This window comes from Myxine glutinosa, chromosome 2 (genome assembly GCF_964187855.1).
Source record: "Myxine glutinosa chromosome 2, kmMyxGlut1.1, whole genome shotgun sequence".
Lineage (NCBI taxonomy): Eukaryota > Metazoa > Chordata > Myxini > Myxiniformes > Myxinidae > Myxine > Myxine glutinosa.
In genome coordinates, this window is record NC_136262.1 from 259,978,792 (window position 1) to 260,006,404 (window position 27,613).

Sequence of the window (27,613 nt, forward strand, 5' to 3'; positions counted from 1 at the left end):
CTCAGAGCGGTCATGCTCAACTGCTTGCAGCACATTCTGCAGATGTTGCTCACTCTTGGCTGCTGCCACAAAGTCTGATGTGAGTTTGACCCCACGCTCGGCACAGTCATTCACAACGTTGATGGCACGCACATTCACCACACCTGCCTGGAATGATGCACTTGTAGCCCACTCCTCTACATTGAGTGAGAGAAATTCTGGATCGATGTGCAGCTGGTGCATACCGAACCAGCAGTCTGGGTTGGCAAGGTCGGCCAACCTGGTGGTCGGCGAGAGGACTGGGAACTTTGGCTTGCCAAAGCACTGCTGTGGGGCTCGCATAGGAAGATCTGGCTTGTGATCCAAGATGGCATCCGCAAGTGCACGCCGCTCATCAGCTGGCACCTTGGTGCTGAAGAGTGCCAGGGGAAGCATCTCACCAGTCAGGTACCAGAGGTGCCTCTCCAGTGCTTTCATGGCTGATGTTGCAATGCCCTCATCAACAGACTTGTAAGCGTACAGGTTGTGGTAGAGTTTGAGGTCATTCCATGGGGCATCTACGGCTGTGTCACAGGTCAGCCACCATGTTGCGTAAATGTGCATAATGAAGTTGGCAAACGCCCGAATCTTCGGCACCTGCTGCCGTGTGGTGATGGTGCCCTGGGGAAGCAAGGCGATATGCTGCTCCAGCAAAGCCAGCTTGAGTGTGTAGAGGAGCTTAGCCATCCAACGTGCCTTGTGCAGCGCTCCCGGCCTTTGGAAGTTTACTGGAGTCTGTGCTGCATCATCTGCACCCAGATAGACAAGACACAGCTGCACAAACTCGTGATAGTCGCCTCGCTTGTAGTCCATCACTGCTGCAGCACACACGGTGAGTTCATCACGTAACCTGCCCAGGAACGGTGGTTCGGTGTTGGCAATAATGTAGCGGGACAAAGGGCCACTGTATTTGTGCGGCAGCAAGTCCCAGTTGTCCTGCAGACGCCTAAACAAGGTAACCTCGGGTGAGCATGAGGTCTCCACCTTGAGGCCAGTGTAAATGTGGCTGAGGAGCACCTCACCAATGTGATGTCGGCACCCGGACCAGAGCAGTGGTCTACCAAGGCGGAGCTGGATGGCAATGCAGGCTGCTGTGCGATGGCCTGTGTTAGATGCAGTGGTGTCAAATGCCATGTTGACAACCTGGTCGGCACAGCACCAGTCCTGCAGTAGCTTGCATGTCAGCCGGGCGATGATATCTCCACATGCCTCGTCTTTACCCTTTGAATATGCTGGCACACCAAGCAGTTTGAGCTGCTCCGCATCACCAACTACCACAGTCAAACGCTCCTCCAACTGGCGCACATTGGTGAGCGTCGGTGTCAACTTGCTGTCCCAGTGCAGGGTGCACATAGGAGATGGTGTCCACTGCTTTTGGTGTTCTTCATTGACAGCCTCCAGCACTTGGCGGCGTGATCGGTCTGCTGTTGCATAGGATGCTGAAACATTTTCACAATTACCGTCCGACTCTGTGATCATGGCACGCGTGAAGGCAGCCTGCTGCATTGGTGTGATCTTCAACCGTGTAGCCAGTGACACGAGACTCGGCCGACTGAGGATGTCGGGTGGAACGAAGGCTGTGGTGCCAGTCTTTTTATGTTTGCAGGATGTGGATGGTGTGTCCTCAGCTGGTATAGTGGCCATTTCATTTGTATCGCTAACCTCATCACTTTCACTCTCCATAGTCTCCAACATCGCCATGTTGGACGTCATACTCATTTCCTGCTGCTCCTTGGTAAAGCGTGCCTGCCGGGCTGCTGCCCCAGCTTCACGATTCTGTCGCCGCTTGACCTTGGATTGCAGCTTGGCATCGAATGCGCCAAATGTGGCCACTCTGTCTCCCTTCATGCTGGCCAGGAAAGCAATGTCCTCTGGATTGCGGATCTGCTGCTCCGTGTTCGGAGACCAAAGTGGGAATGTGGCATCTAAGTTGCACACCATTGCATCTACCTGTCGAGCTGTAGCCTTACTGGAGCGCCTGGCCTGTGGAATGCGCCTGGGACGTCAAACCTAGCTGATGGCCGTTGCACCTCTAAATCACCATATATTGCAAAAATATTTTGCATATGTTGTAACAACATGAATTGGAACACTTTATCACCTGAACAGAACAATAGGTTACAAATGTATATTTTGATGCACTCTAATATATATATATATATATATATATATCTATATATATATATATATATATATAGTCAAATCCGCCACTGATCGTCACCTCAAAGTAAGCTTGATTGCCATTCGTGGTTTCGCAGTCTTAACCGAGGGGAATCACGCGACAATAATATGAGCGCACAACTCCTTCCGGCTTCAAGTCCAGACGGGAAGTCCTGTGAGTAGGTCCCACCGGCTTTACGTAGTGAACAAGTTAATCCTGAGATGTTGCTGACATGCGATAGCTATACCAACAATGATTTCAACATCCTCTTCCACTGCCCTTACCGTTCTAAATATTTATTGAGATGTTGAACATCCGCCAGCTGATGCTTGGAAACGGTACACCCAGCTTAACCTCTCTGAAGGATGGCACACTTATTGAGACAACGCTTTGCCTGTGAAACACCAGGTTGACGGTTTATAGTCTGATCGGGATTGGCCCCAAACTGCACAGAAGGTACAACACCTCTGAGCTATCTTGCCAACCGATATTATATCTTTATAAATATTTCCAAGTGTTTGTGCGTTTGTACGTTATTCTCTCACGACCGAACTGCAGCACCTCGAGGCCCCAAATTTTGGGTAAGGCCCATTTTTTAAGTAAGCTACCACACGTTGGCCTTGATGTCCGTTTTGAGACCACCAAAGGCTGCTACAAAGTTTATATTGGGATGTGCAGTCAGGCAGTGCAACTGCTGGCCCGCATACAAAAGGTAACCTCCATGAGGCCAATAACTCCATAGCTTTTGAATGCCCAATGTCCCGAAACTACCATCAGGAAAAGCTCACACAGCCGGGCAGGAACCTCCGGAAGGCAGGAAGGGAACGGCAAGCCACACGGTGTATATTGCCACCATGAGATTGTTTCAGCTAGCTGGTAGTGAGATGGATGGGCCTGTGCAATTTGGTCTCGGATTAATTTTAATTTTTCTTGAAGTTTGCTCAATAAGACTAGCAAAAGAGTATCTTTTGGATTAAAAGTGAGTCAATGATCTTGGTGTTCTTGTGTTCCAGGTCTTAATATTGCCTTGTACTGGCTTCCAAAATGTAATTTGATTTTCCTGATTACAATACAAGTACTTCTTTTTTTTTTTTTTTGAGGCCTCGAGCAAATACAAATGCAATCATCAATGTTTAGAATAACCTGATTATCTTCTGTATTCATTGCCATCCATTTGTTTTTGTATAATTACAAACTTGCATTTGAAGGGGATAAGGATGGCATGTGCTTTTCTGTGTTTTAGACCGTGTGGACGGCGAAGATGTAGAACGGACCAGGCATCTCGTGCTGGAAATGTGTGAGGGTGGTGCAGTGACCTGTCTCATCTGCCTCGCGTCCATACGCCGTGTCCACCCGGTGAGTGTCCGAAAAATGCACCTCTGCTATAACCAGGTGGTCACATGATCACGGTCTTTGCTCTGTGTTTGAGGGGTACATTTTTCTGCACTTTATAAGCACACGTGATGGGTGCAGTGGAGCATTCAAAGGAATAATAGTGCACACGTGCTGATGCGGTAGCTTATCACCCTTAGGTATTTGGCTTAGCAGAAAATGTTGTTTTCATCCCATGAATATCCTTTTGAATAATTAGGTTTTTTTTGTATGCTAAGTCAAGGCTCATATAGGAGCGAACACATATCACACATATGAAAAAGGAAGCAGGAGACAAGATGGGATGAGAGAGGGAAGGACAACAACAGTAGGGAACAGGGACATTAGGAGATCTGTGGAAGAGAGAGGGTTGGGGCAGGGCACACTCGATAAACAAGGTGGACACCACAGGGACTTTCAGGAAAGAAAACGGAATTTAAACGAGGTGGTTTTGGGGTGGATCAACAGGGGTAGAAAAAATCGATGTTTTGGATGGGGGAAGATAAGAGATGGTTGTGAACAGCTGTTTTGAAGACATGGAGGGAGGAGTGGGATTGAAGAGAATGTGGGAGTTTGTTCAGAGGCAGAAAAAAAAGGAATGAAAGGGTGAAGGTGAGCAGAGAGTCTTGATTTTGGCAATTTCACAAGAAGAGGGTTGCTGGCAGATCTTGTGCGTCCTGCAGAAATATTTGGGGGACAGAGCACAGACAGAGCTGGGTAAACAAGACCGGGGGGGAGTTGGTAGAAGACAGAAAGACCACCAACCTGCCTGAGGTGAGAGAGGCCCTCAGAATCTGCTTAATCGTGGGAGATACCAATGATTCTTAATACTTTGGTTTCTACAATGTGAGGCAGGTGCACCAGCCCAGAGGGGAGAGCAGTACTCCATCAAGCTGCGGATGAAAGCTTTGTATGTGGTGAGGAGCTCAATTGTGCCAAGGAAGGACTTCACATGACGTAGGATGCCAGTTTGCGGCTGGCTTTTGAGGCCAGCTTGGAAATGTGGTTTTCCCAGGAAATATCATGGCAGATAATGTGACCCAAAAGCTTGAGTGATAGAACTTCTTTGAGAGGATTGTTGAGAAAGTAGATGGGAGGGATGTCCAGTCGGTCTTTTCGGAGAGACATAGTGAGTGTGTGAGATTTGTCAGGATTGAAAGACATGTTCCACTTGTTTGACCAGTTTGTGATTTTATCCAAGTCTGCAGAGACTGAGGAGGCTGCAGACTGCCGATCTGAGGGATGAGTTGGTATGACAGAGGGAGGTGTCATCATCAAAAAGATAGAGAAGATTTTCCAGAGAGTCAGACAGATCATTGATGAAGAAAAGATGAAGATGAAGCATAAGGCCCAGAACACTGCCTTGAGGAACTCCAGCCTCGACAGGAAGGGGAGAAGAGGGCTCTCATTGAGAGCCACACGTTGACTATGACAGGAGAGGAAGTCAACAAGCCATGCATGGAGGTGTCCATGGATACCATTGGAGAGTTCGTTGAGCAGAGCGGGGTGCCAGACCGTATCGAAGGCACGTGATATGTCAAGGGAGACAGCTCTGATTTCCTGTTTTGCGTTGAGGACCTCCATCCATTGTTGAGACAGCAGAAGCAGCATGTCCAGAGTAGGGACCTGGTCTAAATGTAAATTGATGAGCCGAGATCAAGCCATTGGAGAAGAGGAAGGATTTTATATCGGAAGCAATGATGGATTCCATGACCTTGTTGATTGGGAGCAGTCTGATTGGTCTGTAGTTGAAAGGATCTGTTTTTTTTACATCTTTTTGTGTAAAGCGGTAATGTTGGCTGATTTCCAAGCAGATGACCTTGAGCAAAGGAGAGGGTGAATAGAAAAGAGGATGTGATAGAGCAGCAGAGCAGGTTTTTAGGGCATGTGAGCTGATACCGTCAGGTCCTGTTACAGAATCGGAGTTGAGGTTTGACAGAAACTTCTCCACCTTGTCAAGAGAGAGAAGGACACAGAGTCCAGTAGCAGCTGAGTTCGACTGGGTAAGGTGGGTACAGAGAGAGACTGGTTTGGGACACACGATTTTGAAGCAAACATAGTTGAGACATTCGGTTTTTTCACGTGCGATGTCAGTTGTATAGCCGTTTGAGGTAAGGGAGGGGATGGAAGGGGAACAAACACCAGAAATAGACTTGACCAGATGCCTCCAGGATTTTGAGGAGGGAGATGGGTTTGAGAGTTGTCTTGAGAGGAGGGATATTGTTTCCAGGCTCTCCTGAGGGTAGACGCACACTTGTTCCGAGCTTTGTGGAAGGAACTGAGATTGCCTTCACTTGGATTTGCCTTCCATGAGCAAATTTATTTGGAAAAGTTCGCAGGGTGACTTGGTTTCGGAGACTGTAGAAATGGGAGAACAGTCTATAAGTTTGATGGCTGCTTGAAGACCATGCCAGTCGGCCTGAGTGAAATGCCAGACTCGTCAGTGCTGAGGAGGCTCCCTGAAAATTGCCAGAGATGTCCACTTTAACAAGCATATGGTCAGATGAACCCAATGGAACAGAGGAAGAAGAGCAGATATTTTGAAGGGAAGTTATTTATAACCAAATCCAGAAGAGATGATTTACCATTGGCTGAGATCTGGGTCAGGAAGTGGACAGATTGTGTCAGCCCCATTGAGTGACAGGAGTCCTTTGCTGAGGTGCCGTGGCAGGTGATAAAGGTACCCACACCCAGCCAGCTGGCATGATGACAATTGAAATGGCCACATATGAGGAAGAGAGTTTGGATGAGTGCATAGAAGTTTGTCCATCTTGTCAGAGAGTGAGTTGTAAATGGAGTAATCACTGTTTGTAGGATGGTGCAACACAAATGTAAATAAGAGGAGGGGAAGGAGGTGGGAGAGGAGGGGAAGAGGAGGGGAAGAGTACCAGGGGGACTCCCAGGGGTGTGGTGGAGTGATGGCAGAGCATGGTGAGTGAGTAATAGTTTTTGATCATACAAGGGAGGGATTGACACTGAAGATGGACAAAAGGAACAATTAATGAAATAGAAACATCCATTGTAAGCTGGGGTTCTTCAGATATTCAAGTCAGATATACATTTGAAAACATTAGAGGAGTGTTGGAATAAAGGCAAGGTTGGAGAATGTAGAAAGAGCTTTAAGTGTTGGAATGACTGAAGGATTGATTTATTTGAAAGCAGACTTTTGAAGAGGAAGAAGAGTGAATTATAATAGAATCGAGAATCAACATGGGAGAAAGGGCACATTTTAAGTGGCACTGCGAAGACCACCTGGGTAGGTCGTGGACGTTTATATAAGCACTTGGTAGGCACAGGGGGAACATTTTTCATGAAACAAAAAATTATTATTGAAGGTTAGGTTGAAGAAAAGAAAGTTGAGCTGTGTGGTGAATACCTTCACAATCAAAGTGCGAATGGAGAGTGGAAGTGGCAAAAATTGAGGAGAGGAGACGGCGGAAGAGCAAGTATAATTAGGGGAAGTATGTAAGTTGGGGTGGGTGAAACGTTTGGAGGTATATAAGGAATTTATATATATATATCTACAGTGCATTCAGAAAGTATTCAGACCCCTTCACTTTTTTCACATTTTGTTATGTTGCAGCCTTATGCTGAAATAGTTTAAATTCATTTTTTCCCAAATCAATCTACACTCAATACCCCATAATGACAAAGAGAAAACAGGATTTTAGAAAGTTTTGCAAATTTATTAAAAAGAAAAAACTGAAATATCACATTGACATAAGTATTCATACCCTTTGCTATGACACTTGAAATTTAGCTCCGGTGCCTCCCATTTCTCTTGATCATCTTTGAGATGTTTCTCCACCTTGATTGGAGTCCACCTGTGGTAAATTCAATTGATTGGACATGATTTGGAAAGGCACACACCTGTTTATATAAGGTCTCAGAGCTGACAATGCATATCAGAGCAAAAACCAAGCCATGACGACGAAGGAACTGCCTGCAGAGCTCAGAGACAGGATTGTGTCGAGGCACAGATCTGGGGAAGCCGACAAAAAAAAATTTCTGCTGCATTGAAGGTTCCCAAGAGCACAGTGGCCTCCATAATTCTTAAATGGAAGAAGTTTAGAACAACCAGGACTCTTCCTAGAGCTGGCCGCCCGGCCAAACTGAACAATCGGGGGAGAAGGGCCTTGGTAAGAGAGGTGACCGAGGACCCGATGGTCACTCTGGTTGAGCTCCAGAGATCCTGTGTGGAGATGGGAGAAACTTCCAGAAGAACAACCATCACTGCAACACTCCACCGATCTGGTCTTTATGGCAGAGTGGCCAGACGGAAGCATCTCTACAGTGAAAGACACATGAAAGCCCACTTGGAGTTTGCAAAAAAGCACCTAAAGGACTCTCAGACTGTGAGAAACAAGATTCTGTGGTCTGATGAAACCAAGATTGAACTGTTTGGCTTCCGTCTGGCCACCCTGCCATAAAGCCCAGATTGGTGGAGTGTTGCAGTGATGGTTGTCCTTCTGGAAGTTTCTCCCATCTCCACACAGTATCTCTGGAGCTCAGCCAGAGTGACCATCGGGTCCTCGGTCACCTCTCTTACCAAGGCCCTTCTCCCCCGATTGCTCAGTTTGGCCGGGCGGCCAGCTCTAGGGAGAGTCCTGGTTGTTCCAAACTTCTTCCATTTAAGAATTATGGAGGCCACTGCGCTCTTCGGAACCTTCAATGCAGCAGAGATTTTTTTTTTGTCGGCTTCCCCAGATCTGTGCCTCGACACAATCCTGTCTCTGAGCTCTGCAGGCAGTTCCTTCGTCGTCATGGCTTGGTTTTTGCTCTGATATGCATTGTCAGCTGTGAGACCTTATATAGACAGGTGTGTGCCTTTCCAAATCATGTCCAATCAATTGAATTTACCACAGGTGAACTCCAATCAAGGTGTAGAAACATCTCAAAGATGATCAAGAGAAATGGGAGGCACCTGAGTTAAATTTCAAGTGTCATAGCAAAGGGTATGAATACTTGTGGCAATGTCATATTTCAGTTTTTTCTTTTTAATAAATTTGCAAAACTTTGTAAAATCCTGTTTTCTCTTTGTCATTATGGGGTATTGAGTGCAGATTGGTGAGGGAAAAAATGAATTTAAACGATTTCAGCATAAGGCTGCAACATAACAAAATGTGAAAAACGTGAAGGGGTCTGAATACTTTCTGAATGCACTGTATATATATATATATATATATATAAATTTTTAACCTCTGCCACCTGAGGTGGATGGAGGTTATGTTTTCACCCCTGTCTATCTGTTTGTCCTTTGTTTGTGAACAAGATATCTCAAAAAGTTGTGGACGGATTCGGACGCAATTTGGCAGAGATTTAGTGTGTGACAAGGAAGAATCGATTCAATTTTGGTGAAGATCCGGATCCGGATCCAGCTAGTATGATTTTAAAAGTGATTCTTCTCCATTGAGTGATAGGGCCAACCAGGCGGAGGTGTGCTCTCTACTGAGTGCCGTTCTTGTTTTCATATTTAAAGACACGAAACAGTGTTATAATTGGGAGGATTTGAAGGAGAAATGAGGGAACTGGAACCACCTTTTAGAGGCCATTTTTCCCCGCAGAGCAGGGGTTGGCCTTTTTCGGGCACCGTGGTCCCCTTTTTGAAGCAATTTTTTTTACGGCCGGATGCCCTTCCTGCCGCCAAAATGAGGGTACTGGGGAGAAAACAAAAGAGCTGAAGGTCATAGGGAGAAAATAATAATAAAGACGATCGTGAACTTAAACTAGAAAAATGTAGACCTCAAAAACCCGGCATGAAAAGTCTGACGAATACTCTCAAATTGGCACAAGTTTCAAAACAAAACTGACCGAGGAGCACAGAGTAAACACAGGCAGCAAAATATAAACAGTAAAAACTCGACAAAACTACCAGGAGTACTTATATGTTAGGCATTTGGCAGAGTTGAAAAACGGCACGACCGAGCTCAAAGAACCGGAACCAGACAGTGCAAGGTTTATTGGGCACAATGTGGAGTAACAAGAGTCTGCTCTTTTTTGCCTTATTTAATATTTCAATGACTGAGCATGCTTGGTTTTATCTTTAAGGTTCCATCTTGTGACATATTTGTTTCTTGATGGGTTTTGTTAATTTTGATTTTCTTTTGAAGCGATTTCAATTTCAATACATTGAAAGTTATCGTATTTGCTATAAAAGCTTGCTCACTATTATTGAATACAACATGCATTTTAAATGCTCACTATTTGCTTCAAAAGAATGCTCACTATTATTGAATGCATATTGCATTTGTTTTTGCAGCTTTGGAGCTGTGAATCATGCTTTGCTCCCTTCCATCTGGGCTGCGTACAGAAATGGGCACGAGATAGTGTGGAACTAATGCCAACCGTTCTTTCCCAAAAGCACTTTCCAAACCGTGCCCAACCATGGCTCTGGTCAGTTTCTGCCGACAGAGATAAGTTATTTGATGTCTTGTATCAAAATGTGATTTACCACACACTTACCCATGTGTGCCAGCCATAGCAAGGCAATATGATGGCACACGCCGTCATAGCCCGAGGAGACTCGACATCATGAGAGCATGGACAAGACTCTAAAAACAAAATGCTGTAAATGAGTTCAAATATCACGTTAATCTGCCGTATCGACCCAAAAGTGCATGAAAAAAACACATTTATACATCAAATTTCATCTGCTGTCTAAAAATAATCGCAAGTACCGAGAGAGTGCTCTTGCCATTAATATTTTGCCTAATTTGTGCCTATTTTCAATCTAATGCTTATCTGGATATTGTTACGATTCTTCACTTCCGTTGTTGTGGTTTTCATCCACTGTAAATATTTTTGATTCCATGTACTATTATTGTTGTCGTTTAAGGGAAATAGATATTGCTATTTTCAAAGGGTAAAAAAGTTAATGTTTTAAATGAAACCGGAACCGGACGACGAAGAAGAGGAGGAAAAAGGAGAAGGCGGAGCTAGTCGTCGGACAAGAAGCCTAGTTGCTTCAAGGTCCTGAGTGAACGTTGTCGAACGAGAGTCGCTAGTGAACTTTGGGTTTCCCGGGAAAGGGATTCCTGCGACAGAGTTGTTATCGCTGTGACAGATCAACCTGCGTGTCAGGTTTTGGCGGTTGAGTCCGAGGAGAATCATCGTCGGGCCGTTACGCCTCGAGAATGGGCCGTCGGCCATTTTGACTCGTGCGTTTTGCGCATCGTGCAAGGTCTTTGCTTCGCTTCAGCCGTTTTAACTGCATTCAGACGTTTATCTGGTGTGTGTGTGTGCAACATGGATTTTGAAGGTAAATCTGCAGTTCGCCGATTTGGAGCCGTGAAACGTCCATACCCGAGGGTGTGATTTCCCAGTCGCCCTGAGGGCGCCTTTGGATTTCCCATTCGCCTTGAGGGCGCCTTTGCGCATCTTTGGCCGCGTGACTGTGACTGTCATTCGAACGGGATTCTGGTCTCGATTAGACATCGTTCTGCCGATCGCTGGAGCGGATCGACTTTGGCTTGAAGCCGGGATCGACTTTGGCTTGAAGCCGGGATCGACTTTGGCTTGAAGCCGGGATCGACTTTGGCTTGAAACCGGAATCAACTTTGGTTTGAAGCCAGGAAAGAGACATTGGGAATGTTCTTGTTTCACTCACTTGGAGCACAGTGAGTTATATATTACAAAACTGATGGTACCATCATAGGATATATATTGATTGTACTTTTGATTACTATTATTGTTGTACTGTTATTCTTGTGTGATCTTAATACAATATTTGTTTGTTGGTAACAATTGGTGTGGCTTCACCATTGATCTTTCACATACAGAATAACACATTTTTCTGCCGTGACTCCTCTCGGGGTTCGGAGGTACACCGTGACCAGCGGGTTTGGGGAGGAGCATGTAACAATATTCAAATTAATATTTTATCCAATTACTGATTTTTCAGTAGTCTTGCATGTATTTCCTTTGTTGCAAAAGTGTTTTTATTTAAGACTCAATAAAGTTACTGGAACACCTGAAAGTCGGTGTTACTAACTATGTAACATAAGTTACAGAAAATGTTTATTTATTTATTTATTTTTTGCTGTCATGTCAATGATTTGATACCTGCCAATTATTTTTATACTCCTATGTGTGCTAATTGTATTGGGAATTGAAAAGGTAACGTGATACAACTACTTGGAGAAAAAAAACCCGACAACGCAAAAGCTGTAACAAAAGCTACCATTATAAATCAAAGCCAATGGCTTATTGCATGATGATAAGTTGATGAATAGAAGGATAAAAGAGAAATTAAAAAAAGAGGAAAACTATATGATATTCATAGAATACTTACCCCACACAGTCAACTTGGTGCGAACCAACTCTTCTTTTTTTAATGTTTGTTTTTTTCCGTTGATCTAATATGGCTGCCAGATCAAGTGAGCGATGACATCATCAATAAAATGAGTAATAAAATGCAGACACGTACGAACGTACGCCACACGTACGCACTCAACCGATCGCTTAAACCCACTTTTCGCTTTGTGAGAGAAGGGTAAAAACAACAAGACCAGGGTACCCATAATTAAACTTGTTTCATTTTGACTAATGTGCAGTTGTTTTTGTCCCCCGTCGCACAGCGGAGCGAAAGGGGGACTATGGCTTTCCCCTCCGTCCGTGCGTGTGTGCGGGCGTGCGTGCATAAGCGAAGGACCGCATTCGAATTTGGTGTGTGGGTGCAACCCACATCAAAATCCAAGATGGCCACCACCATCCATGTATGTCTGATGCCATGTATGTCTGAACCTTGTAACCTGCATATCTTGAAAAATAAGCAAAGTACCAAATTCTAATCTGGTGTGGGTGTATCTAGGCATAAGGAAGAACGCTATTGAAAATTGGGTCGCCATGTCAAAATCCAAGATGGCTGCCACCATATATATTGTTGCGGACATGGAATTTGCATCCATCCATATCCGCTTGTAAATATTCCCCTATTTCCTCAATACTTCCCAACTATCCCCAATCCCCCATTCCCTAGTCCCATTTTCTGTAAACAACACTCTGTAGACCCGACCTCCCCCTATTTCCCCCATTAAATGTCGCATCCAGGTCCACCGCATCTCACGTAGACAACTATAGGACATCTTGCTAGTTATTCTTAATCTATGTCAGTTAAGGACTCGTTTCCATTAATTCTGACCCTTCGTTGCACCAGAATGTGATTGTATGGCACCGTTAGGAAGTTTAGGACCTCCCAATACCTCCCCGCAGCTCTTCCTCACGGTTCAGCAACAACAACAACAACAACAGCAACGGCGGCGGCGTGCACAGGGAGTGCGCGTCCTCACTCCGGCTTGGTTGGTAGGGGGTGTTGGGAGGGCATGAGGCCTTCCCAACGAGCTGCCATCGAACATGTGCTCGACGGGGTTACCAAATAGGGGCTCCCTGTCAGCTCCTCGTCAAGGGCAGAGCCCGGTAACCCCCGCACCCAATGGAAGCGGCGGACCGGCCCCAGGGGGGCGGAGCCAACCAGCCGAGGGCGTGTCACTCCCCGCTGAGCATGCGCAGGAAGAGGGAGGTGACGTCAGATGCGCGCTGAGCTTGGAGCAAGCAAGACGTACCCTCCGAGCGCTGTGAGGCCTCCCCGCATCTCTGGACTGGACCGTGCTTTATCCTGTCCCCGAGCCAAGGTGCACCTTGTGCTATCGACTGCCTGTCCCTTCCTGCCATCAATCCCTGTGTAAGTCAGCCTTGTTCCGTTTGTCTGTGGTCTGTCTGGGATAAGATTAGATTGTATTTAAGTGCCCATCTCTTCTGTGTCTTTACCTCACTACCTTGTAATCTACCCCCTTTTCTCCACCACTGTAATTATACCCTCCTCCGGAGGTCTTGAGAACTGTACCCCTGGCGTCGTTTCATCTATCCCAGTCGTTGTGTCCTTTCCATCATTGATTTAGCATAGCGCGATTTGGTCAACGTCTGGGTGGAATCGGGGTCTAGTCGGGGAATAACTGTTCGGTCGCGGTCATACCAACCGCTCGGTCAAAATAACATCTAAACCGCGTCCGTAACAATATACTGAAACGCAAAAGAAACTTACCACCTTTGAAACCTTTAAATATCAACAATAACACTGCATGTAGTAAATGTGTGAACTTATTTGTGGACAATAGTGTCCTCACTGTCGGACAAAACGGTCACAGATGGTCACTTGAACCTTCAATGGTCACTTCATAGCACAGCTGTTGAACAGCCGTTTTGACTTTCAGTGATTAGCCAAGGGGTACGGGATGATTTTAATGAGCTGCACGTGATGTCTTGATATTGGCTTTAAAAAGGCCAGTGCAAAATGGGCATTTCAATCAACATGCCACGATTGTCAAGGGATCAACGGCAGCGTGCCCTGGGCATGCTGCAAGGCGGACTGAGCTACCGTGAGGTGGCACGTCGCCTTGGCTGTTCACACCAGACGATATCGGCCCTGGTGGACAGAGACACCCTCCACAACTCTGCAGATGACAGACCTCGATCAGGGAGGCCAAGAGTCACCACTGCAATGCAGGACAGGCAGATGGTCCGAAGTCACCTGCGGGGTCGATTCCGTCCAGCATCCCGCACTGCGGCAGAAACTCCGGGGCGTGCAAACCCACGGATCTCCAATGATACTGCACGAAGACGACTGCATGACTATGGTCTGACTGCCAGAAGACCATACAGAGGCCCCGTGATGACGGCTGCCCATCGCCGCAATCGACAGAGATGGTGCCAGCAGCATCAGCAGTGGACCTTGGCGTAGTGGAACGAGGTCGCTTTCAGCGATGAGTCAAGGTTCTGTGTGGACAGTCCTGATGGGCGTGAGCGTGTCTGGAGAAGAACTGGCGAGCGATATGCCGATTGTTGCGTGCGTCAAGCCAACAGGTGGGTGGCCCAAGTATGATGCTGTGGGCCGCCATATCAGGCCGGTACAGGACGCCACTGGTGGTTGTGGATGGGAATCTTAACGCCCAGCGGTATGTGGATAACAGCCTGCGACCTCATCTGCTGCCATTCCTGCTAGACCACCCAGAACTGAGAACCTTTCAGCATGACAACGCTCGTCCCCATGCTGCTCGCTTTACCACTGCATTTCTCCAAGGCGAGAACATCAACACCATGCAGTGGCCTGCGCTCTCCCATGACCTGAATCCCATAGAGCACCTGTGGGATGAGCTTGGGAGACGCGTAGTTGGCAGGGCCAGGACACAGGCAGAGCTGCTTCAGACATTGAGGACTGAGTGGGACAGAATCCAGCAGCAATCCATCCAAAGATTGGTAGGCAGTATACGCCGACGATGCACTGCCTGTATCCAAAACAATGGTGGCCACACACGCTATTGAAAGGGGACTGACATTGCACCCTGTGCTGTTCTGTACTGTAGAACAAACTGATGAGATGGTGTATCTTGGTCAAAAACTTGACATGTCATCAATAAAATGCCAATGTTTCAATTAGCAATTGTTGGTTTGTTTTATTTTGAACTGTTACAATTTTATTACATTTCAAACAAGTGGTAAGTTTCTTTTGCGTTTTCGGTCTTTTTGAAGTTGGTCAAAATGGTCAAAATGGTCAAATTTTTCGGTCAAAATGCCCATTTTGCACTGGCCTTTTAAAAGCCAATATCAAGACATCACGTGCAGCTCATTAAAATCATCCCGTACCCCTTGGCTAATCACTGACAGTCAAAACGGCTGTTCAACAGCTGTGCTATGAAGTGACCATTGAAGGTTCAAGTGACCATCCGTGACCGTTTTGTCTGACAGTGAGGACACTATTGTCCACAAATAAGTTCACACATTTACTACACGCAGTGTTATTGTTGATATTTAAAGGTTTCAAAGGTGCTAAGTTTCTTTTGCGTTTCAGTATATATGTCTGAACCTTGTGAGCGAAATATCTTGAAAAATAAGCAAAGTACCTTCTGGTGTGTGGGTGTATCTAGGCATAAGGAAGAACGCTATTGAAAATTGGGTCACCACGTCAAAATCCAAGATGGCTGCCTCCATGTATGTCTGAACCTTGTGAGCGAAATATCTTATCTTATAGCATGTTTTCTGCGTGTTCCACTTTGTCAACTCACATCACTTCCCCGACGGGGGACCTAGGCGTAACGCTTGTCTTGCACTGTCTTGAGCACATGATTTAGTGGTTGGTCTTTGGATTCTTGACGTAACACTATTTGATCATAAATTTCTCTGCTGTGGTAAGTTGTGAATTCAATTATATTTTAATGTCTTGCATTTCCTTTATTTTGGGGGGGGGGGGGGGGGGGGGAATTTTAGAGGTATTCATTTAGTTTTCTTGATTCATTTATTCAATAAATATTTGTTATATTTTTTATAGCCTCCTCCTTTAGGGAATGGGGAGGCTTATACCTATTGTTGGGTTTGTTTCTACAATTAGTGCCACAAAATTTTAATGGTACCTCTTACTTTCTTAGACCCCTGTGAATACTAAACCACCATTTTGAAAAAAAAATCTTCCTTTTTTTCTTCTCGTTCCAGTGACTGGCTTGACAAAGTTGCATACTATAAAAAAATAACCACATAATTTGGATTACGGGTAATTTAGTGGAGTCACGTGTAACCAGAGTTTAACCATGCTTGATCTTTAAGTATTTTTCACAAGATGAAACCAGATTCTGAAATGTCAACAGATCCATCATGCCTTCAACTGAAGTCGAGAAGAAAAATTAAATTTTAAATATTATTTTTTGTTTTGTTTTGAATAAAAAAAACTTAAACGTATAAAACTATCTTTTTATATGTGGCCATAATCATCAGAGTTTGCATGTGTTACCTTATCAAAGGGATGCTGCCGCTCCCTTTATATAAGGGATTGTTTCTCTGTATGCAGCTTTAACATGGGGACCAAAAATGCTTTTCTCAGCTTCTACTGGTATATTGTATATATAAATAAACATACATACCCACTTTATACCCCTTTAAAACATTTTTTTAAATTGTAACATGCTGGCTCAATGGCCTAATGGATAAAGTATCAGACTCCAAAGTTGGGGATTGTGGGTTCAAATCCAGTCTGGGTTGAACATTTTTTCCCCCTTACTTTTTCAAGTTCTTTTTTTATAACGTCTTGTACGATGAACAAATGCATTTTGTTCTGCTACAAACAAATGCAAATGCTACAAATGCAGTAGATGAAAACCACAAAGACGGAAGTGATGAATCACTAACACCTATACATACTGTGACGCCTTCCGACTCCAACCTTTCGATATAACGTCTTGTACGATGAACAAATGCATTTTGTTCGTATTTAAAATGCATCTTGTGAAAAATGCCAGGGGCATAGAAAAGGCCCCTTTATATGGTACGTGCCATGTGGCAAAGTATAGAAAAGAAGGGACATTCCATAGCTTGTAGAAAATGCCAAACAATACAAAATGGGCATTCAAAAAATCACGTGTGCATGCTGGACTACGCTTCTGTTCTGAGGAGGAACCAAGTAATGCTATAGAAAAGTTCATATAAAGGGGCACCCTACATCTGGCAAATAAAATACTGTTGCGGATATGAGGATTGTATTTTTTTTATTGTGTTGTATTGTATAGTAAATTGTTGTAAATATCACCCTCTGTAAAATGTAATGATTCCTTGTAAATACCTCCGTAGTGTAAAGGTCAAAGGGCGTCCCATAATTAGTCCATAAAGCATACACGTTAGCCAATCATAGATTTCCCCCTGGTTGATAGTTATATCTTTATTATGTGTATTAGGGTAAGGCCTTGTCTTCCATTAAGATGACACTCCATTGCACTGCATTAAATAAGAATAGATCCCCTTTCATTCCCATCCCCAAAATCTCCATTTCCTTTCACATTCCCCTTTCATCATTGCCAAGCCTCGATTGCCAATTACATCCCCTCCAAAACCACCATTGAACATGTGCTCGGGTCGGGGAAGAAAGGCGTGCCCGCCCGTCGTCATCAAGGGCGGAGCCAGAGGGTCGCGCGACCAACCAGGGCCGAGGTGAGCACACCGATGGGCGTGTCCTGAAGGCCGGCGGCTTGATCGCCGGAGGCGCTATAAAAAGCGCGCGCGCAAGAAGCAAAGTGGTTGCGTTGAGTTGTCGGTGGTGAGGAGTGATTGGACCAAGAGAGAGAAAGAGTGGTTGGACCAAGAAAGAGAAAGAGTGGTTGGACCAAGAGAGAAAGAGTGGTTGGACAGGGAGATGTGCAAGAGTGTTGTTGAGTTGAGGGTTTGGACCAGACGAGTCAGACGAGTCCTGGCAAAGCACGCGACATCCACAGCCGCAGCAACAGCAGCAACAACAGCAGCTTGGGGCCTGAACGGCGGTTTTGAGCAGGGCCGCGAAGGAACGGCAGCTGCTAAACGCGCCGATCGTGCTGCAGGACCCCCTTGGACCTTCCTCTCCCTCCAGCCATCCACCTCCTGCCTGTCCATCCTTTTTGTGTACGTGAGTTTGTTCTGTTTGTTTTGTCCCTGGGGATTTAATTAAGCTTGTATAAGGAATTTGCACTGTGTCTCTAATTCTTCTGTATATTATTTTATTATCTTTCCTTCTTCCTTGGTTATTTTGAGCCTGCATATAGTAGGAATAAATTTAGTAGTATTTTCAACCTTTTTTTCGTCTTCTTCTTCTTCTTCACATCCGTGTCGCTTTTGTCTTTTCCATATTGAATATCTGTGGCGCGATCCGGCCAAAGTTCGGGAATCGGGTTAGTCGGGGTAACTGTTAGGCTGCGGTGCCATCCGCTCGGCAAACCAACATCCTTATCCGCGGGCCGTAACAATACATTTACTTCTTCATGCAGCTGTATGAATCAAATTGGTGCCCCTTCATATGAACTTTTCTATGGCATTACTTTCTAGAGCTAACCATAACCCTAATAACCTAGCGGAGGTATGCGTTCTACAGAATTCTGTTCTAGAAGTCAAATGTGTTCACAAGATATGCAAGTATGGTAAATAATAAAGTCTGGACATGACAGTTGACTTGTGATTTAGTTTTGTTTTTCTCTCTTTCCACTTTCTGCAGCCCCAAATGTCGTTCCTCATACCCAGAACCACCGCTTCGTTATCACTGCTTTTGTGGACAGGTGGAAGAGCCAAAACCAGACCCATGGCTCACGCCGCACTCCTGTGGACAGATCTGTAACCGCATCTTGAAACCTCCTTGCGGTCATCGCTGTTTACTGCTTTGTCACCCAGGTCAGTTTGTGGATCCATGCGTTTTTCAAAGGTCCATGCATTCCAGGTGTGTATATGTTCTGTTTCCACTGTCTCCACTTTTTGTAGCGATACTGTCCAGTGTCAACTTCTTTTTTTCGATTTTCGGAAATGTTTTCTTTTTCGTGTCTCCCATGTACCTCATCTGGAATACACTTTCCAATAGAGGAGTTCTCAAGACCTTCCTTTATGCTCAAGACCACTTTTTTATTTTTTACTTTTAATATTTTCTGTTCATCGGGAGCTTGGTTAGTGTTGTTGTTTTTTTTTGTTGTTTTTTTGTCAGTCGGAACCTCCAGTTTTTTGCTTCATTGCAGACCTTTGTTTCATTGTGAGGTTGACATCTTCTTCCTCACCGTTTAAGGTGCAGTGTTTATTTTAGGCACACAATATGGTTGCTTGGTGTGACCGCACAGGTTTAGGTCTCAGCCTTTCGTGGAGAAGGGTGGAAGCATCTGTGTCCCTTTATTGTCTTTTTGTAATGGTTTTATCAGCAATGTTCAGCGATTTTTGGTTACATCCAGCCATATGTATTTCTCCAAGACCCCTGCCTACAGGACTCGGGCAATATGTTTATAAAGGTAGGTGCAATATGTTTGTGAACGTCAACATGATTTTGTTTGAGTAAAACCTCCAGCGAAGCGACCGGCCGAGAGGCCTAGCTAGTATAACCTAAGATTTACTTCCTCATCAATATCTAGCAAACCAAGTCATGATGAATATTGAGGGAACATGGCACTTACTGTTTGTGCTTGGAGGAGTGCATCTCTCCATTGTGTGCCTTGCAATATCTTCTTCACATTTCTCTGCTTTTCACCAAAGATCCATATCTTCGGCAGGGCCTGTCCATGTCGCTGATAATGGTGCTAATAAGATCTGTGACTGCGAGTGTGTTGCGGAAGCATTACAAATTCAGATTGCGATTTTGTTTGTCGCCAGCTCATTTCGTACTGCAGAATGACTCGCACACCTTTTTACCTTAACCTGGAGACGTTGTTTTGTTCATAAATCTTTATTAACACGTTGGGTAAAACCTTATTGTTGAGTCTATCCAGAGAATTGTCGATCTCAACACCAAAATATTTTTAGTTCTTTTGAAACAGAGGCTCATTGCATTCACCATCCAAATTCTTCCATTTCTGAGCACATTCGACTAATGTGCTCCACCTCTGATGTGAACAGCAAAACTTCCTCAAAAACTGTGTGCTTTAAAATTGCAAAATGCAGAGTAAATTTCCACCGGAATAGAGTTCCGTCATTATCACTGTGTGCCACCATGACAGTCAGCTGGTAGCGATGCTCGCATCATGATTGGCTTTGATCAATATAATTGTTCCGCGCAGGCGGTTATCCGCCACGGCCAGGCTGAATGCACGAAAAAAATATTGCATTGCCTTATCACGTCGAGCACATTGTTGCATCAATGCTCCGTGGAGAACTTTTGATTTGAGACGTATGACTCAGCAAGTATTTGCATGCTCAGACTTTAGTACACCTCTGGTGGAACGAGCTTAAACATCTCACGGTCTTGCTGCAGGACTAGAAGCCCTGCTTCAGAGAGTGCCCCGTAGTTATTTGGGCGGTGTATAGACAGACTGCTGCCTCGATTGCTGAAGCCTATTGTTACGTGCTTCCTCCCCAAATCCCGGCCACGGTGTACCTTCTAAAGGAGTCACGGCAGAAAGATGTGCTTTTTTGTGTGTGTCCCAATGACCAATGGTAAAACCACACCAAGCAATTGATACAAAACAAATTATTGTATTCAAAACTCACACAATAATAACACTTAACGCAAGTACAAGGAAGCTCTCACTTGCACATCATAAACCATACAATTCCTATGATGGTACCACCAATATGTTCCTTAATCAACAACTCACAGTACTCCAACGTGAGTGAACTGTAACTTTCCCCAAAGTTCATGCAGAACGACAGCACGACGTGCAGAGCGATGAACAGAGCGGCGATTGTCACGACACAAGGCCAAAGTCGATCCCCGCTCTGGCGATCAACACAAAAAGGTCGTACTGGGACCTGAACCCAGGTTGGTCGACAGTCAAAGCCGCAGAAGAGCTGCGAGGCGAGAGGTCGGGCCGAAGTCGGTCCGGTAATGATTCACCCAAAAGGTGAGTGGAAACACACCTTCCGTTCACCGACAATGAAGCCGACATGAACATTCGGTGGATCCCCCCATGCTGAGGTCGCTCTGGGAAAACCCACAACACACACGTGGAACAGGGCGAATGGCTTGTGCGAGGTGAAATGGCGGACTGGCCGATAATGGAGGCGTTGACTTGCTCTCCAACGATGATTCACTCTCGGAAACAAAATCCGTCATGCAGGTTTAATTGCAACCGCAATAATGACACTGTCACGGGAATCCCTTTCCCGGGGAAAGCAACATTCGCTCATGACCAATGTCCAAAAGGTCCGCTCGCCACCACGAAGCAGAGAAGCCCTTCTTCTCCGATCTCTCTCGATGACCATTGCCCGCCCTTTTTTCCTTCCGGTTTCTTCTTCACCCATTTCGTTTTTCTTCTGAAACACTATTTTTACCTTTGAAGACAGTTATCTCCATTTCACACCGAAACCGTAACAATAATAATAGTACCTGAAACTAAAAATGCTTCCAGTAGATGAAAACCACAAAGACGGAAGTGATGAATCCGTAACACCTATACATACTGTGACGCCTTCCGACTCCAACCTTTCGATATTTGATCCTTTTCACAGTCGCTTTGGTCATTTTAAACTGAATGAAAAACATATAGAGACGGCATGGCGATTGTGAATATGACTGCTCCGAGGAGGTATTTGGGGTATGATTTTTTTTTTTCAGCTTGGAATTGTGGGTGGTGTCAGGCCAGCTGTCCAACCAGCATGTGAAACGGAATGTTAAACGCGGACGGACAAACAAGCGTATTATAATTTAATTAATAATAAATGTGGCCCGGTGACCCTCAGGATGCTTTTCATCCACTTTGCACAAACCCCAAGCCCATTGTTTGATCATATTTGTCAACAACGCTCCTGTTTGGCATCTTATTTTATGCCTCCGCTGACTAATTCCTGAGGCTTTTTTTTTTTCTTTTTTTTTGTATACAGAATCGAAGCTCGTGAAAGCTAACATTTATCACACAAAAAATCAAGACACACAAAGTATATAATAAGGGGAGCGATAGACAAGATGGGGAGAGAAGGGGAAGCACAAAAACACAACCTTTGAGAGCAGGGACATCGGGAGATCTGTGGGAGGGAGAGGGCTTGGGGGGAGGAGACGTGAGAAGGGGGGGGGGGGGGGGTGGGAGAAGTATAAAACACAAGCACACTGCAAGGACTTCCAGGAAAGAAGTTGATATTTCAAAAAAGTGGATCTGGGGTGAAATTAGCGGGGGTAGAAAAGATCAAGGTTTTGGATGGGGGAAGATAAGAGATGGTGGTGAACAGCTGTTTTAAAGACCTGGAGGGAAGAGAGTGAGGGAGTTTGTTCCAGAGGTGGGAGAAACGAGGATTGAAGGAGTGAAGGTGAGCAGAATATAATGTTTCTGGGTTGGCTGTCTGTGCGTCCGTGATAGGTTTTCTTTGCTGCAATAACTTGAGAACGGCTCATTTGCTTTATTCCGTGTACTCCTCCCTCCTCCGCCAGCCCTTCCCCTTCCACAGATCTACCGACGTCCCTGTTCTCTTCTGTTGTTGTGCTTGTGTGCTTCCCTCTCTCTTCCCCTCTTGTCCCCTGCTCCCTTCATTGTATGTTTTATGTGTCCATGCATGTTTTCATGTTCAATGTGTTGGCTCTTACACGAGCCTTGATTCTGTATACACCAAAAAAAAAAAAAAAAAAATTGGGGTTCCAAGTCAAACTTTGTGCAGGTATGTATATTGAGGTAAAGTTGAACTGATTCGATTTTGTGGGCGTGAGGTCAGGTCAGAGGTCATGTTCAGTAAAAATCATGTTACTGCTATAAATTGTGAAGCAGTAATGGGATTCTGACCAAAGTTGATACAAGTATATATTATGATGAAAAGATGAACTGATTGTATTTCTGCATCAATGGTCATATGCAGGTCATGTCAGGTAAAAATGTGATACTTGAAAGCAGCTGAAGGGATTTAAATAAAACTTGGTGCAAGTATATATAATGATGTAATAATGTGAATAACGTGACATCGAAGAGTACCATTCTTGTTTAAATTCATTTTTGATGAAGGATGTGACCCTCTGCGTGTATTAGATTGGTACAATTGGAGAGCGTCACATCTATGAGCTATAGCCATAATTGTTTATTTTATTTGCTGCTGTAAGATTATTATTATTATTAGTGTGATTATAATTACAATCTGTAAATGTCATTTTCCTGCAGGACCTTGCCCCCCATGCCCTGCAACGGTTCAGTGTCGCTGCCATTGTGGGAAGGCTGCCCCGATGCCCCGTCGCTGTGGTAATCGTGCCTGGTCGTGTGGTGCTGTCTGTGGGCACAAACTTAACTGTGGACAGCATTCGTGTGTCAAACCGTGCCATCCTGGTATGCTCCTTCTTGACATAATAGGTTATTATTATAATATCAAATAGCAACGTAGTCGAGCCATAATTGTACCAGACATTGACCGTTATTAATACAATTTAGTCTGGGTGAGAAGAAATCAAACTTGTCATTTTGGAATCTTTAATTCACATTGATCATAATCTTGAAAAACTCGTGATCAAAACAACTCAAAGTAAACTATACGTGAGCAGCCAATGTGAAGTGTTGTAGCTAATCCATCACATTTCCATCAAATCCAATTAATGACCCATTGTCAGGTGTTACTCTCGACACACCGATAAAGATAAAATCCCAAGTACAGAGAAACATAATCTGTAATTGACAAACTCGAGAAAGGAAGATCAAAAAAGTTGTCCAACAAGAATGAGCAATACTTTGAAGAAGATAATATTGAGGAATAGAAAGAAGACGAGAGTCAAATTGACAACATAGCTGGCAGAAGGCTCAGGTGTCATTGTTCATTCATCAACAGTACAAAGGTCACTTTTGTAATCAGAGCTTAAAGGATGTGTTGCCAGATGAAAACCTCTTAAGAAAAGGGAACAAGACTGAAAGGCTAAAATATGTCCAAGAGCATATAAATTGGAATATGGAACAATGGGCAAAGGTGCTTTGGACAGAAAAGTAAAAGTTTCATTTGTTTGGATCTAATCAAAGACGATATGTGAGACGACGACTTCTTCAATGGCCACAATTATTCCCACGTTATTGTGGGGGTGGCCGGAGGAAGCTTGGCACAAGTCTTCGACAAACCAGCTGTCCGTGCTTCACGTTTGAATAAGGTCAAGGCAGAAATTTGGAATTAGGCCATCGTGCCTGGCGATACTGTTTGCGAGGACAGCGTAGAGTCTTTAACATCCACCAACCAATGCCGGCGGACAGGATGCCCGTTTAATGTGAATGTGAAGAACACGACGTCCTGTTTGAAAATAATGCACACCTGTAAACTATAAAGACCCGAAGGCAAGAGCGCACCATTTTATATGCGAGGGATCTCAAGGTCGCTCCCGGAAGGTCTAGTGGCTATCTCTAGGCCGCGGGTCTGTTCGAGCAGAACTGACCAGCGCTAAACAACAACAACAGCATTTAAGGCCATTTTCCCTGCTAGAGCGGGGGGTTAGCCTTGCGGGGGCCCCATGACCAGCGCTAAACAACAAATATAAATATATCGGTCAAATATAACTTACCCTATACTTATTGGCACAGATTAGTCCGACACAGAAGGAGGAGGATTAGAAGATGCAATGAGGATGAAAGAGTTGGTTCAGGCCTGGTTGAGCTGAGTGAGTCAGGAAAGGTGCACACAAAGATTCCATACCTGCTGGTTTAATAATGTCAAGGCATGTCACAGTCTCATTTTTGTGCACATAGACAAGGCCATGAACACTTCTTTTTTTTTTTTCTTTTTTTTTTTTTTGTATACAGAGTCGAGGCTCGTGAAAGAGCTAACATTTATCAAACAAACAAATCAAACAAACAAGCAAACAAAGTATATAAAAAGGGGAGCGGTCAACAAGATGGGGAGAGAAGGGGAGGAAGCACACAAACACAACATTTGAGAGCAGGGACATCGGGAGACGTTTTTGGAGGGAGAGGGCCTGGGGGGAGGCAGGATAGGTATAAAATGCAAGGACGCCAAGGACTTCCAGGAAAGAAGTCAAAAGTCACCTCAAAAAAGTGGATTTGGGGTGAAATTAGCGGGGGTAGAAAAGATCAAGGTTTTGGATTGGGGAAGATAAGAGATGGTGGTGAACAGCCGTTTTAAAGACCTGGAGGGAGGAGTGGGATTGAAGAGAGTGAGGGAGTTTGTTCCAGAGGCGGGAGAAAAGAGGAATGAAGGTGAGCAGAGAGTCTTGATTTTGGCAGTTTAACCATAAGAGGGTTGCAGGCAGATCTTGTGCGACCTGCAGGAATATTTGGGGGACAGAGCCCAGAGTGAGCTGGGGGAGCAAGGCCGGAGAGGAGTCGGTAGAAGACGGAAAGACCACCAACCTGCCTGCGGTGATTAAGTGAAAGGCCCTCGGAGATAGCGTCATCGCGGGAGATTCCAATGATTCTGAACGCTTTGGTTTCAACAGCGTGAAGGTGAGCTAGGTGTGAGGCAGGAGCACCAGCCCAGAGGGGAGAGCAGTACTCCATTGAGCTGCGGATGAAAGCCTTGTATGTGGTGAGGAGCTCAGGTGTGCCAAGGAAGGACTTCGCACGACGGAGGATGCCCAGTCGGCGACTGGCTTTGGAGGCCAGCTTGGAAATGTGGTTTTCCCAGGAAAGATGATGGCAGATAGTGAGACCCAAAAGCTTGAGTGACAGAACTTCTTGGAGAGGATTATTCAGAAAGTAGATGGGAGGGTTGTCCAGTCGGTCTTTTCGGAGAGACATCGTAAGAGTGTGAGATTTGTCAGGATTGAAAGACATGTTCCACTTGTTTGCCCAGTCTGTGATTTTGTCCAGGTCTGCAGAGAGTGAGGAGGCTGCGGACTGCCGATCTGAGGGATGAGGAATGGAGCGGCAGAGAGGAGTCATCAGCAAAGAGATAGAGAGGATTTTCAAGAGAGTCAGAGAGATCATTGATGAAGACCAGAAAAAGCACAGGGCCCAGAACACTGCCTTGGGGAACTCCAGCCTGAACAGGAAGAGGAGATGAGAGAAACCCATTCAGGGCCACACGTTGACTACGACTAGAGGGGAAGTCCGCCAGCCATGCGTGGAGATTTCCATGGATACCAAAGGAGGAGAGTTTGGTGAGCAGAGCGGGGTGCCAGACAGTATCGAAGGCATGTGATATGTCGAGGGAGACAGCTCTAATTTCCTGTTTGGCATTGAGGACCTCCATCCATTGTTGAGACAGCAGAAGCAGCATGCCCAGAGTAGAGTGACCTGGTCTGAAACCAAATTGATGATCAGAGATCAAGTCATTGGGTAAGAGGAAAGATTTCGTATCCGAAGCAATGATGGATTCCATGACTTTGCTGATAATTGGGAGAAGGCTGATTGGTCTGTAGTTGCTAGGATCTGTTTTTGCACCTTTTTTGTGCAAAGCGGTGATGTTGGCTGATTTCCATGCAGATGGCAGTTGACCTTGAGCAAAAGAGAGGGTGAAGAGAACAGAGAGAGGGACTGAAAGAGTGAAAGAACAGGATTTTAGGACCCGTGGGCTGATGCCGTCAGGTCCAGTTGCAGAATCAGAGTCGAGGGGTGACAGAAACTTTTGCACCTTGTCAGGAGGAAAGGACACGGAGTCCAGGAGCAGCTGGGTACGACTGGGTATGGTGGGTCCAGAGAGGGATGGGTTTGGGACACAAGATTTAGAGGCAAACACAGAGTTGAGGCATTCAGCTTTTTCACGTGCGGAGTCAGCTGTGTAGCCGTTTGAGGTAAGGGAGGGGATGGAGGGGGAACAAACACCAGAAACAGATTTGACCAGACGCCACCAGGATTTGGAAGAGGGAGACAGATAAGAGAGTTCGGTCTTGAGAACGGAGAGATATTGTTTCCTGGCTCTCCTGAGGGTGGACACACACTTGTTTCGGGCTTTGTGAAAGGAAATGAGATTTCCTTCCGTTGGATTTGCACTTGTAAATATTTTAATAACACTGGGAAAAATACTCATTTGATTACAACAGAAATACATTGTAGAACTCACAGCACAGAATTCACAGCACAGAATTCACAGCACAGAATTCACAGCACAGGACCCGGGTCGGAAATGAGCATTCTTCCTCGATTGAGCGAACTTTGCTTAATTTTATATCATTCAGAACAATAGGGGAATTGATGATTGGGTCTTCATAGTAGGAGGGGGTAGGGGGGAGGAGATCGGGGGCAGAGGGATTCCAATAAGGGGTTTAGGGAGAGGTAGATCTGGGGGACGGGGTCGTCTTCTTGGCACCATGAGGATTTGCTTTCCATTGTACTCGAGGTTGCCCCGAGAGCAAAAGGGCTTAATGCATACCAACTCGGCGTGTAACTGTTGGCTATACAGATGGGATGCCGGTGATAACTCACCTGCCCTCCTCACACACATATATGTCCTTTTATAATTTCACAATATACATACATCCTTAATATTTAATTACTCGTTTCCTACAAGATCATTATGAACTTATAGCATAGTGCTATTAAGATTCAGCAAATAACAACTATTTCTATCTCATTGTCATTTTATTAATTAAGTGGGTCAGGGACAAGTTTCAATTTGACTGCCTGCGATAACTCGCCGACCCTAACAAATACAGAGGTCTTCTATACATGTCACAAAGTCTCATTTTTGTGGCAAAGTAATTTCTTAATTGAAGATCAATTCGCTTTTCAAAATGGAATTTGTAAAATTTCT

At 45.0% G+C, this 27,613-nt stretch overlaps 1 protein-coding gene across 1 annotated transcript in view; it reads left to right on the top strand.

Annotated features, from left to right (window-relative positions):
- The window catches only part of NFXL1 (nuclear transcription factor, X-box binding like 1), a 153,059-nt gene that overhangs the window by 12,033 nt on the left and 113,413 nt on the right, over positions 1-27,613 (top strand). The window contains exons 6-9 of the mRNA XM_078772717.1: positions 3,423-3,535; positions 9,810-9,943; positions 18,546-18,718; positions 23,098-23,259. Of these exons, the coding sequence (XP_078628843.1) occupies positions 3,423-3,535; positions 9,810-9,943; positions 18,546-18,718; positions 23,098-23,259 (582 nt within the window). The remainder of the gene's footprint in view (positions 1-3,422; positions 3,536-9,809; positions 9,944-18,545; positions 18,719-23,097; positions 23,260-27,613) is intronic.